The sequence below is a fragment of the Prionailurus viverrinus genome, chromosome B4 (assembly GCF_022837055.1).
Source record: "Prionailurus viverrinus isolate Anna chromosome B4, UM_Priviv_1.0, whole genome shotgun sequence".
Classification (NCBI taxonomy): Eukaryota; Metazoa; Chordata; class Mammalia; order Carnivora; family Felidae; genus Prionailurus; species Prionailurus viverrinus.
Genome location: NC_062567.1, coordinates 100,929,841 through 100,943,301, shown reverse-complemented (window position 1 = coordinate 100,943,301; position 13,461 = coordinate 100,929,841). Strand labels below are relative to the sequence as shown.

Below are 13,461 nucleotides of genomic sequence, written 5' to 3'. Positions count from 1 at the left end.
ACCTAAACATGGAGAAGGGAAAGAGTATTCAGTGTTGTAAACTAATTGGCATTGAAAGGAAAAAAAATAATGATATACCTTAAAAGCCCAATTAGTGTGGGATTATATTCTATCAGGGAAGATTACCAGAAGTCCAGTAGAAATACTTTTCTTAAAAGGTTAAGAACACTCACTTGGTATCTTTTTAACAACAAATAGAAATATATTGCATTTAAGATAATAACAGTTTTTAAATAGTCTGAAAAAATTTACTATATACTTTCCAGCATTTATACAATAATGCAATTATTTCTTAACTTGCACATATCTAGAAGTCGTAAAGTCTAAGGAAACTGCTCTACAAATTATTCAGCTGTCATATCTGACAAATGTCTTCTGTGTTTTCCATGAACATCCTTAAATTGTAGGGGGAAAAAAAAGATTATTTAAAAAGATGGTCCTTGTTTAATTTAAAGCAGTCCATTTTCCTCTGCATGTCAAGTGATTTTAATTCAATTTCTGAATTTTTAAATTAACATGTACTGTTAAAATCAACCTACCTTATAAAATATAGTATCAGTTTCATGCTCATGAATTTTTAAGCTATATATTTTAACAATACCGCCTGGAACAGGACTTGGACTCCATTTCAGCCATACCAAGTCTGAAGTGTAGTTGATTAAAGTCAAATTTTGAGGAGGTGCTAAAGGCACTGCAGGAAAACACATTATAAAACTTATATTCATAAAATTTTTAGTAAATGATATTTAGTAAAAATATCATTGTGACTCTAGCTTCTTGCAGGCACTATTAAGAAAGATTCCTAAAATGATCATATTTCAGAAATAAATAGCATCGGTAACTATGTTTTTATACTTGGAACTCAGTAGTTCCAAACTAATTTTAAACAAGCACTTTGTTCTAAGGCTTGAATTAAAAAAAATGTTCAGCAAAGTAGATGAATAGTTGTAAGCCTGTTACAAATAGATAACTGAATATCTTTTCATTTTCCATGCTGGTCCTTAAAAAGAGAGAGCAAGGCTGCAACAGGGAAATCATTTGAAGAGTTATGGATTCAGGCTTACCTGACTCATCTGTGTAAAAGAAAAGAGTACTGGAAGGACCAAGTCCTTTTATAGTTCTTGCGGCAGCAAAAAAACTATATAATGTAAATGGTGAAAGTTCTTCCAGTATTAGATAGTTATCAGAAGTAATGAAAGAATAATTTTCATTTGGTCCTTGTAAAGTTAAATCATAACTTATTATTGCACCATTTGGTTTTACTGGGGGATCCCATGATAAGAGAACTGAGGTAGAGGAAAGGTTTTTAAAAGTGTTGATTATTGGTGAAGTTTCTGGGACTATAAAAGAAAAAAAGAATATTAAATGAAAAGTGAATTAGCATTAAAAAGAAGAGGCTTTAAAATAGTGGGACATAATTTCATTAGCAGATAATTATTTTAATTTTAAAAAACAGAGCTTATTATGTTTATTGAAAGGCTAACTACTTGAGAACAAGCAGTCTCTATACAGTTATAAAAATAACGTTTTCTATCAGAAAGCTATGTAAAGAAGAGAACACCAGCAATCTGCTTAATAGGCAATAAAAGGGTCCAGCCTACCATCTTCTTCAGTTTTGATGTGTAGCTGGGCAGTATAGGTATCAGAGAATCCCTTTTCTGTTGATGGAGTGATTTTTAATATATAATCAGTATATTTTTCCAGATTATCAAAATATATACTTCTCTCATACGTCACAAGAAGTGGTGTCACGTGGCGAGGAGTCTGCTGTAAGCTCAGAGAAACATAGTAGAAGACTAGACCATTTGGATGAGATGGTGGGCTCCAGCTTACATTTATTGCAGTTGATGAAATGGACTCGTAAGTTAGGTTTCCAACAAACCCTTCGGGTACTATGGTAGGTAATGTGCAAAATATAAAAATTATCAGTCACCCTATATAAAATTTAGGTAAATTCACAAGCTGAGGATAACTGTTGAAATGGCATCTATTACATCATTAGCTCTTACATTGTTTAAATGCAGATGTAGTAAATATCACCTATTACAAAATATCATTACAAAATAATTATATTAAAAATGATTCAAAATACAAACCCTGTCATTTTTAATATGTGTTAGAATTGCTTTATATGATATTCTCTTTTCTTTCCTACAACGTGGTGATTATCCGTGTACATATACATGTATGTCTGTGTATGTATACTCAGATATTTAAATATTTTGATCATTTATATTATTTAAACAATATTTTAAGTTTCTTTCTTCTAAAGATTATCATTACTGTATATATATCAGATCTAGGACCTCTCACCTGGAACAGTGCACAATAAGTGTTTATTATTCATGGTGCTACAACAGTCACTGATAACATTTATAGATTGCTGAAAATATGGGGAGATATCCGTATTTAAAGAATGCCTGAAATGATATTGACTACATACTGCACTAAAATACTTTGTTAAAGACTCTGCAAGCACATATTTTCACGTTTTTTATAATTTTACCCTGTTGATCAATGTGTAAACTATTTAAAAGATTGTTCAACAACAAAAGCATTCACTCATACTTATCGTGTCTGTCGATTTGCAATCTTCAGACAATAAACACAGAATCTTATTCTCAGCAGAAGTTTAGGTCAATACCATTTCTCAATAAAAGACTAGTCCTTAAGAAATAAATGGACTCCAGAAACAACCACAAGAAGAAATAGGCAATGATTTATGGATCATTGTATTCTTGAAGCTGAAACCTAAAACATCAAATGCCTCAATCATTATAGTTTTCTGAATACTCAGCACAAACAGGATACTGCTGAAGCTGCATACAAGAAACTTCTAGAGTTAAAAAAGTAAAGATATTATGAGTATATTAGTCAAAAACATAATAAGAACAAAGATGCTGTATGGAGTCCTGTGTGGATTCAAAGGCTGAAATGGAAAGAAGTTGCTAGATTAAAACAAAAAAAGGTGTTAGATTAAAGCAAATGGACAAGCACCCATCGACGTATGCAACAGAATTTTTCATGCTTACAACTGGACAGCTGTGACATCTTTTGAAGCAATAAAAGTGACAGAAAGTTCATGAATGGTAGTTTCCATAAATAGAAAAGGCTGTTATTATTATAATAGTTTTACAGTTATATTAAATGCATTTCCAAACTTCTATAATGACTAGTTAAATGTGCCTAAATAAATCACAGAATTTACTAGTAATATATACAAATAGAAAAAGGTTCTAAAATAAAGTGTTAAATTAAACCTTTTAAAAATTAATAAATGCTTTTTGTTTACATACTGTCTTGATCTGTGTATACTTGAGCTATGTCACTGCTTTTATTCCCATTTCCAACTGAGGTACTTGCTGTTACCCAAAATGTATAGTAGCTGAATATTGCCAGTTTATCTATTACTGCAGATACGGTCATATTGTCAAAGTCATTGGTTACTTCATGGAGTGTAAAATTCTGAAAAATAAACATATTGTTTTAATTGTTCAGAATGTAGTTTTAGTATACGTAATTTCAAGTAATTTCAAAATAATTATTATCCATGAATTGGCCATCCCTTATTATTTTAAAATGTTAATTTTTGAAAAAAATCAATGTAAATTGATTAGTGCAATAATTAAACTGGAAATATGTTTGTACTAAAGAGGAATAGATGGTATTGTTTTTATCATAAAATTAACATACAGAATAGGAAAGAGCAGAAACTTCCAGCTTATGGAGAAGGTCCAGTAGCCAACTGAAAGCGCTCCAAGGTGCTGAGCAGTGTCAGTTTTCATTATAAAACTTTCAAGTCGTTTTCAAAACATTGACCCTATATATTATGAATATTATAAAAACTTTGATTTTTTCTTCCTATTAATGATGAAGAAATTATTAAAGTGTTCACCACTTTCTCTGAACTCAAATGGTTATTATTCATCTTTAATGGGGCTTTTTTTTTCTACAATCATGGGGAGAAATGGGAAGTCAGCTAGATGCATTCTCTTTATTAAATGCAAAGTAAGAGCAATTTAAAAAAATTTTTGCCTGATTCCTAGTTATATTTGTCCTAAAGCATTTATTGATGATTAGGGAATTTATTTATGCAATCATTTTCTTTCTGATCATATTTTAAATACAAAACACATAGCTAACAAAACCAGTAATAAAATAAAGGAAAATATACTTAAAATTATGTAAGCAATTAGTATGAATAAATCCATACTAATAGTATGGATGTCCATATTATTAATTTAATAATATAATAATGCCCATCTACACCAAGAAAGCTCAATCATTCCAAAACATACAAAGTTTTAAGCATCTTATAAACCTAACTTCAATTCTAGCAGAGTAGCCCTCAATAAACCATCTAAACTCAGATTCTCTTTCCTCAACTATAAAATAGGAGTAATTATTTCTACTTCACAGAGAGATTTTGAGGATGATATGAAACACATAAAACAATATCATATCTAGCACACAAATAAAAAACAATAAATGGTAATTAGTTCATTTAAATGAAAAACTTAGGGTAATTAATTTGACTAAAGTTTACAGTTAGGATGGTTCTATAATGCATCAAAAAATTAAATTCAGCAAAGTTTTGTGGTTCTTTTGCCAGTATTTGGTGGAGAGGAGGGGAAGAATGAGTGTAATAAAAGATCTACCTCAATTTTGTGGCTGCTTATTCGGGAACAGATAAGTTAAAACAATGTAACAATCTCACACAAAATATGATCTGTAAACTTGAATTATCTTTCAACACATCTGTCTTACACAGGGAATAATTGTTTTACATAAAGTGTCTCTTAAAATATTAGCGTAATTAATTATTTAGCCATTTAAAAAGAAGGAAATCCTGCCATTTGCGACGAGACGAGGATGAACTTTGAGGTCATAATGCTGACAGAAATATGTCTGACAGAGAAAGACAAATACCATATGATCCCACTTATATGTGGAATCTAAAACACACATAAACCCCAAAACCTGAACTCACAGATACAAAGAACAGATTTGTGTTTGCCAGAGGTGCAGGGTGAGAGGGGGTGGGCAAAATGGGTGAAGGTGATCAAAAGGTATAGACCTCCAGTTATAAAATAAGTAAGTCATGAGGATGTAATGAAAAAATATACTAATGTAGCTTTTTGGTGTAAATTTTATTTTTTCTTTGTTATTGAATTTATTCTGATTACCTATCACCTTGATGACTATTTGGAAATGAATTATTTTGAATCACCCAGTAGCCATTCCTGATGAGTGTGTGACTTATCATACATAGACATGTACCGAATTTGGAATTAGATCAATTATCCAGATGATTATTTCAGTCATTTATTTATTTTTGGAAAAAAAATTTTTTCAGCTCAAATTATGTAATTAAGACTTGCTACTCTGTATATATAAATGCAGTCAGAAGTTATTTAGTAAAAGCTTTCAAATTTGATTAATCAACCAGTATTCATTAGCATTTTTTAAATATAATAAGACACTATGTCAGGCACAGGAGGAGATATGACATAAGTGGGTAAAAATGAAAATGTAGAAGAATTAATACACTATACTAAACACAATGTGCAACAATTGAAGGAAGAACAATGGTAGCAGAGAGATTAAATTCCCCAAGGTCAGAAGAAGGAAAAATCACTTTCCCACAAACTCAAATGCTCCAAAATTATAACTAAGTATCAAAAATAATGTTGGTACATTCTTTCAACTAAAAATATTTATTGAGCATTGAACCTATGTATGATATAGTACCAGAGGACTTCGGGGGATGGAATGATAAGTGTCACGTGATCCTTTTCTTCAAGTTATTTGCTATAGCATAGGGAGCTAGGACAAGTAAGCAGATACCAAGAATGGTTAGCAAAATGTGATATACCATGCATGAGGTTATTCTACAAAGTTCTGTGGGAAAGAGAAGAAAGAGAAGGAGGAAGAAAAAAGCTACACACTTATTCTGCTATACAATGTTCATTTTGAGGGTTTATTCCACTCTTCCAACCCAAAATAGAAAATCAGTTAGCAAAGATGCTGTATTTAACATTAACTTGAGGAATAAATTAAAGCGCAGATGAACTTCACGCAATATGAGAAGTATCTTCACATCATTAGCCTGTGCTCTCTAGCAGCTGTCACACATAAAAGCATTCTTAAGATTATTTAATAAAAGATTACTTTTTCTAAGTTAGATGAATTGTAAATAGGTTTGAAACCATAGTTAGATGTTTATACTTCATTATTTAAGTGTGGACAAAGAGAACCAAAATAGAATTGTGTATATAGGTCATAAAGTAAATTGTACCCAGGCAAAAACCTTTGCTAAGATTCAGATACAGACACCACCCCTTTGCAGTATTTTTGTTAAATGTGTGAAAGAAGAAATCTGCATTTTGAATGGCCTCCATGACATAATGACACATTTTTAAATTTGTAAACAACACTGTGGTAAAAAAAATTATAATAAATTGCATACAAATCCCATTTCTTTTCTCCAAATAGAGCAGAACAAAAAGGAATAGCAAAAGTTGCTTAATGTACACAGAAAGGGGAAAAAAAGGATCCTCCTTTCTCCTTCTGCTCCTAAGGCATTGTTATAAAAATATACATTTATAACTACATACATATCTATATCTTCATGTCTTGTATAAAGTAGTTTTTCTTTTGGCATTAAGTTTTAAGTAGTCACACTTATTCAAGCCCATCCTTAGAGGGTCTTGAGCAGAATGTAAAAACTAAACCAACCTTGACTTTCTCTTACTCACTGCTCAGTAGTCCTGAGACTACTGGCAAAATTCTGCTCTGACCCCATTCATCAGCCTAAGCTGCAGCATAGATACAGTAAAGCAAATAATTCAATACAGTAATGCTTTATTTCCTGAGATTGTTGATCCCAAGAACTAACTCCCATGGCTATATTAATGTCGTCAGTCACAAATAGAGCTGGACAGCCCCAAATTACTAAGACTTGTCTCTATTCTTCAGCTGCTTAAAAAGATACAAAGAAGTAAGAATGGACAGTGTTATAATCAACAGGCAGTCAACAGTTTCTATTAAGGTACGTGTTCTGTAAATTGTAGCCTTTCTTCAAAATTAGCTTTTTCCAAATTATATTCCAAATCTCTCCATTCCTGATTCAATCATAACCATTCCAATTTTATCATTTTCATATGTTAGAGTTCTGTTAAATATTTAGTTTGGATAAATAAAGGATTTCTATTGAGTAAACTGAAAATATTTCTCTAAACAAAATGCATTTTAGCTATTTTCATAACCATCATTATCCACATCAGAAAGTGCCCATCTGCAAACTGTATGACCCTAAAACCCTGCATACCTCAAGTGAAATAACCACATTCCTAGTGATTTTATTACATGTGATACTAAATAACAACAACAAAATCCCTTCAGCTAGCAGTTAAAAATTGTTAAAATTGAAGAAAAATATGCAAACACATCCAAACATTAAAACTATTTATATTGTATGCAAACAAAAGGGAAATTTTTTTAGCTGAGAAATGAGGGTAAATTAAATCATCAACTCTTTAGAGAACACTTCTTGAAGAAGTGGAATTGAGGACCATATTTATACACAGAATTTTAAATAGGTCACATCTTCATTGTTTATAATATATTTGAAGCTGACATGGAAATGTGTGCATATGCACAGATAGGTTAAAATGTATCTGACATTTCCCCACCATATTTTTTCAGTTTCAATGTAAGTTTTATGAAATGTCTATTCATAATTATCAGTGTAAGAGAAATGGTTTTTCTACCATGCCAAGTCTGTATCATCATCAATAAAACTGGAGGATGTAAATAAAGAACTAACTAGAAGAAAACTCAAGTCTTACCTGCACAAAAGTACCTGAAGTATTTCTGTAATAAACAGAATAATATTGAATAATCCCATTAGGTTTTGAAGGAGGCATCCAAAAGAGCATTATTGATGAAGAACTGAGATTTGCATAACGAACATCTTTGGGAGGATCACTTGGTGCTATAAAACAAACAATTGAACAAAAAACTGCACCTGTGGCTCTAAAGAATGTCTGCAATGTTCTAAATTTTACCTGTCTTTGATAAGCAATAACCACTGTTTTTCAAAAGAAAACTTAAATTAGGTATAACATCTAATGAGAGGTCAGAATTGAAATCCACAAGGCTCATTGGGCCATCTCTCTAATACCATATCATAGCAAAATCCAAGCAGAGGACAGATAGATTTCTTACTAAAGAAAGTAAAACACTATCCCACTTCTAAAACATGCCACTGCCCTGTATTGGAAAACAACCTTGTAACAAGTTTCCAATATAAAACACATAATATGAAATTCTTATTTAACTTAGAATCTTGAAATCGAATAATAGAGAACAAAGACAGTGAGATGACTTCATGCATGTTATTTTGTTTAACGAATACATAAAATACTAAGTGTCAAGTTCTATACCCAGTGTATTTACAAATATAAGCTCATTTAATCCTCATAAGGACCCTGTTAAGTAGGTAATGTATTGTTTCCATAATATAGATAGGAAACTGAGGCACAGAGAAATTATTTTCCCAGCATCACACAGCTAGGAATTGACCAAAAAGCAATTTCGCTTCCAACATGATGACAGATATTAGGCTTAGTAATACATTTTGATATTTAATACTTTTTTTTTTTTTTTTGCGTAGGATATTTTTTTACTTGGCCTACATCCAAAAGAACTCACCTCCCTCGGGTGTTCGAAAGTTAATGATACTGCTTCTCATTTTCCCATCACCAAACCTTGTGCTAGCTGTTACATAAGCACTATATTCAACATTATAGTCCAAATCTGAAAACTCTAATGATGTTTCAGTTACATTAATAGTTTTTAATGATGACCTATCCCTGTGAGAAAAAAAAAATCTTTATAATTGACTATTAAATTAAACATTACATACACATTTTGAGCACAAGTATATTAAAAATAAGCAACATTAATGCACACAAATGTATTAATCCAGACTAATAGGATAAAGACACCGCTTATCCTGAAATGCTAAAAAGTGTGAAATTAAGAATAATTCAATAAATAATTTTTTTGGTTTTCAAGTATACTGAGTAATTCAATCAAGTGTTAATAAGTTGTTCATATTAGAAGTTACTTGGACTGATTTTAATAGATCTCTAGGAATACTGTGTGGTACAACTAATTACAGCATTCCTTTTCATACCCATGTTTTACTTGTTCAAATATATGTTCTTTTTAAGTGTTGGTGACATCTTATATATACCCTTTGTCAAACAAATTCATTTTTCATACATCGTACAAAAGTAATATTTACCTCAGAGAAATTCAAATAGTAAATATCTAAGTAGTAGTATATAAAATAGCAAACCTGTGTGTTATTCTTTACTTATTATAGTAATTAATTACCCTTTATTAATTTCTAAATTAATTATGTATTATGTATGAAATTATGTAGTAACTGGAAACAAATTGAAAATAATCTATGTATAACATACAGAAAAGGAAAAGGTAGAGCTCACATCTCTCATCCAATTAAAATCTGAAAAGTATTTAAAATGTCATTCCAGAAAACACAAAAAAAATGTTGATTATTAAAATCTCTTCAGGTCGCCTGCGTGGCTCAGTTGGTTGAGTGTCCGACTTTGGCTCAGGTCATGATCTCACAGCTCATGAGTTCGAGCCCCACGTCAGGCTCTGGGCTGACAGCTCAGAGCCTGGAGCCTGCTTCAGATTCTGTGTCTCCCTCTCTCTCTGCCCCTAACCCACTCACATTCTGTCTCTGTCTCTCTCAAAAATAAGTAAACATTAAAAAAAATTAAAAAAAAAATTCTTCAAGTAAATACTAAAATCTCAAGGAGGGAAAAAAGGCTAAATGACAAAATGTTGCTAAGTAATATGATACTGCAATTATTTTATTTCAGTCACGCTCGTATAGTTTCTATAGTTTTGAATTATGTATAGGTTAGAATCTAAATTAAAGAATGAATATGTACATAGTGGTACTGAAAACTGCATTTAAAAAAAATTAGATTTTAAGACCAATAAAGTTAATTGTGAAAGAATTTAAGGAAATATGATCAACATTACAGCAAAAGTATATGAATCTCATGCAATCCTATTTTTTCCTTCTTTAGTATCACATGGCACCCAAGAAGTAAATGGGTATTTCCTCTGAATATAAGATGCTCTTTCTTTGCCATTGAAATATTGGAATTCTTGAATCATTAAGAGGAATAATAGATTATAAGTGAACTAAGGGTATCCACAAAGACACATACATTTCAGCCATGGTTTAACGATTACAAAAGTGTCAATTCACTCCAAATATAAGTATGGTTATCTGAAAAGTAGTCAGAAAGCTTACCATAGTGAGAAAAATATGAATTCAGAATCTGTGATTGTAGACCAGCAGGATTAGCAAGGCTATTCAGCAATTTGAAACAGTTTCTTCAGATAGCTTCTCTCAGAAGCAGTAGAGACTTCACTGAGACCCAGGAGGGGGCTTTTAGAACTTAAGGCTGTGGCTGTTAGTCTCAGAGAAAGACGCTTTGTCATAGAAACTTTACCCAATTCCTTACCCCTGTCATTGGTCACAGGTCATTAGAACACTGCAATATGGTTAATCCAATTCAGATCTCTAAAACTGTGAAATTACCTAAAGTGATCTAATTGCACCATATCTATTTTTAAAATTCCTTTTCAAGCATATTTTTCAATGCTATCTGCTGCCTTGCATCACTACCTTCTTGCCCTGACTGCAGATAAGTGTCTGCCTACAATAAGAAAAACCCTGATTACATTCCATAGATAATTTAGAATCAAGGCAATTACCTGGAAAAGGCAGATCAAAAGCAAATTTTGTCTCACATACCCAGGTATTTCAGTAAGAAGATAGTCTTTGTAAACTGTCTGAATAACAAAGTCAATAATCCACCTCTGCATGTACAGATATAGTTTCTTCACCTACCCTGGTTTACCTCAAGACAAAATAGTACTAATAAAATTTTCAGATACTGATAATGTTCTTGTCTGTTTGGGGCTTGTTCTTCTTTTGTAGTCTAGGATTGTCGCTATTTTAACGACTAAGGTAAAAAAAAATCTGAGCATAAATAAATGTCAATTGAAATTTCATTTCTGATCCAAGTTCATAACATAACTTAGATAAGAGATAGTTTGCTACATAACTGAGAACTAGGAAGGGGAAAGAGAGAGAGGTATTGCTGTCTCTAAGGATCTGACTCCCTCTTCCTTGCTCTTATGCAGTTGCCAGATTGAAGGAAAGACGCATAAATCTTCAGAGAACAGAGAACAGCCATCTCTGTAAGCAACCCTGCAGCTCTGATGAGTCACTCCCTCCATGCATGAGAAGGCCTACATTTGACACTGCTATAATCTTTTGGTTTTAACTGGTGTAGTTTAAAGATCTGTTTTGTCCGTATTACTTTGAAATACTATAATAGGGATATTATATGTTCCATTAGAGTGTTTTATTTCCATTTATAAAAGTGTATGTTCTTCTATATCTTGACCTTGTTTTGCTTTACTTATGTGATGACAATGATCTACATCATTATTTTTTTGTAATTGCCTAATTTGGATGTATCATAGTTATTCAGCCATTCTGCTGTAAAATTAACACTTAGGTTGCTTCCCACCCCTCTTTTAGTTACTAACTGTGACACAGCAATCATTCTTATACAAATATCTTTTCATAATGGTCCTTGGATTTCTGTAGGTTAAATTCCCAGTGGTGTAATTATTACATCAAATGGGTTGATTTTTTTTAATTTTAATGATTACTGTTCTAAAAGTTGTTTCTGTTCCAAATTATAAATTATTATAATTTAGAACCACAACAATGTGTGAGAGCACACCTTTGGCAAACTCTCATTACTAGTCTGGATATTAATCTTAATTACTGCAAACTTGACTCAAAAAATATTTTTAATCTGCAAATCCCTAACCATTTGTGAGACAGAATATCTTTTATATGTATATTGGTCATTTGTGGCCCTTTTTTGCATAACGTATGCACTTTCTTTTCTATATTTTATTGTAGTGTCTTAAATGGAGAATAAATATTAGAGTAGAAAGGCACTATTCTTTTTACAAAAGTTTTTAATATTTATTTAGTTTTGAGAGAGAAAGAGTGTGAGCAGAAGAGGGGCTAAGGGGGGGGGGGGGACACAGAATCCGAAGCAGGCTTCAGGCTCTGAGGTGTCAGCACAGACCCTGATGCTGGGCTCAAACTCACGAACTGCAATATTATGACCTGAGCCAAAGTTGGACGCTCAACCAACTGAGCCACCCAGGTGCCCCTAGAAAGGCACTGTCCTTTTAGATAGTGCTCCAAGCAAAGAAGCAGAGATACCTTCCTAGCCCCTCTCAATTTAGAGATGATATGTATGCCATCAATATCCAACAAAATTTATTGAGTATCTACTTTATGCAGGAACTATGTTAGACACAAATATGAGTAAGATTCAGACCCTATCCTCAAAACAGACAAAATAGTAAATAATTATAAAACCTTTCATTAATAAAAATGGGATCCCTTTAATGACAATGACAACGCCACCTCCACCCTGCCCCACCAGTGGCTAACAGCAAAGAAAAAGAGATGAACAAAAAAATTAAGCCAGTAAAATTTGATTATTGGTAACATCTAGAAAAGGGGAATACAACATATCTCCCAAAGGTGCAGGAAATTGTTGACCAGAAAGCGAGTTTGTAAGGTTTGAGAGAAGAATAGGGAGTTGAGTGAGGTGGGGGGAAAAGAAAGGAAGCCTCCCTGACAACATAGGTCTAAATCTTACATATTCAAAGTTATAAACTGTGTATAAATGGAAGGAATATAAATGTCAACAATACTTATACTCTAAAATAGATAACTTTCAACATCAGGCAAACCTCCTAGCCAGGGTCAATTTTCAAACTGAGGAAAAAACTTGAGGGGAGTTCTCAGTGCATTCATTTTACTGATTTAATACTAGAAATTTATTAGAACATTTTTCTAGCTAGAATTTTTTTAAAGCTTGAAAAAATGATAACCCCCCAAAAAACCCAAAACCAAAACCAGAAAACCCCAGACTCATAACTATAGACAATAAATTGATGGTCACCGGAGGGAAGGCAAGTGGAGATATAAGTAAAAAAAAAAAAAAAAAGTGAAGGGGATTAAGAGTACACTTATCATGATGAGCACTGAATCATGTATAGAATTGTTGAATCACTATGTTGTGCAACTGAAACTAAAAACAATGTATGCTATCTACACTAGAAATAAAATAAAATTTGAAAAAAGAAACTTCTTAGAACATTTTAAAAGCTTTCTTGAATTTGAGAAATCGAAATTATTTGAATGACCTTGAAACAACTGAATAAATGTAGGATACAGTTTTTCTGTGTACACTCACTGGTAACAAGAAAATGTCTTGGGATGGGATTAATAGGGTCTTTAAA

At 32.1% G+C, this 13,461-nt stretch overlaps 1 protein-coding gene across 1 annotated transcript in view; it reads right to left on the bottom strand.

Moving 5' to 3' along the window:
- PTPRQ (protein tyrosine phosphatase receptor type Q) overlaps window positions 1–13,461 on the bottom strand; it is a 204,133-nt gene that overhangs the window by 128,254 nt on the left and 62,418 nt on the right. Inside the window, exons 18-23 of the mRNA XM_047867339.1 lie at window positions 8,716–8,876; window positions 7,851–7,996; window positions 3,297–3,465; window positions 1,602–1,892; window positions 1,065–1,340; window positions 540–691 (exon numbers count right to left, since the gene is read on the bottom strand). Coding sequence (XP_047723295.1) covers window positions 540–691; window positions 1,065–1,340; window positions 1,602–1,892; window positions 3,297–3,465; window positions 7,851–7,996; window positions 8,716–8,876 — 1,195 coding nt within the window. The remainder of the gene's footprint in view (window positions 1–539; window positions 692–1,064; window positions 1,341–1,601; window positions 1,893–3,296; window positions 3,466–7,850; window positions 7,997–8,715; window positions 8,877–13,461) is intronic.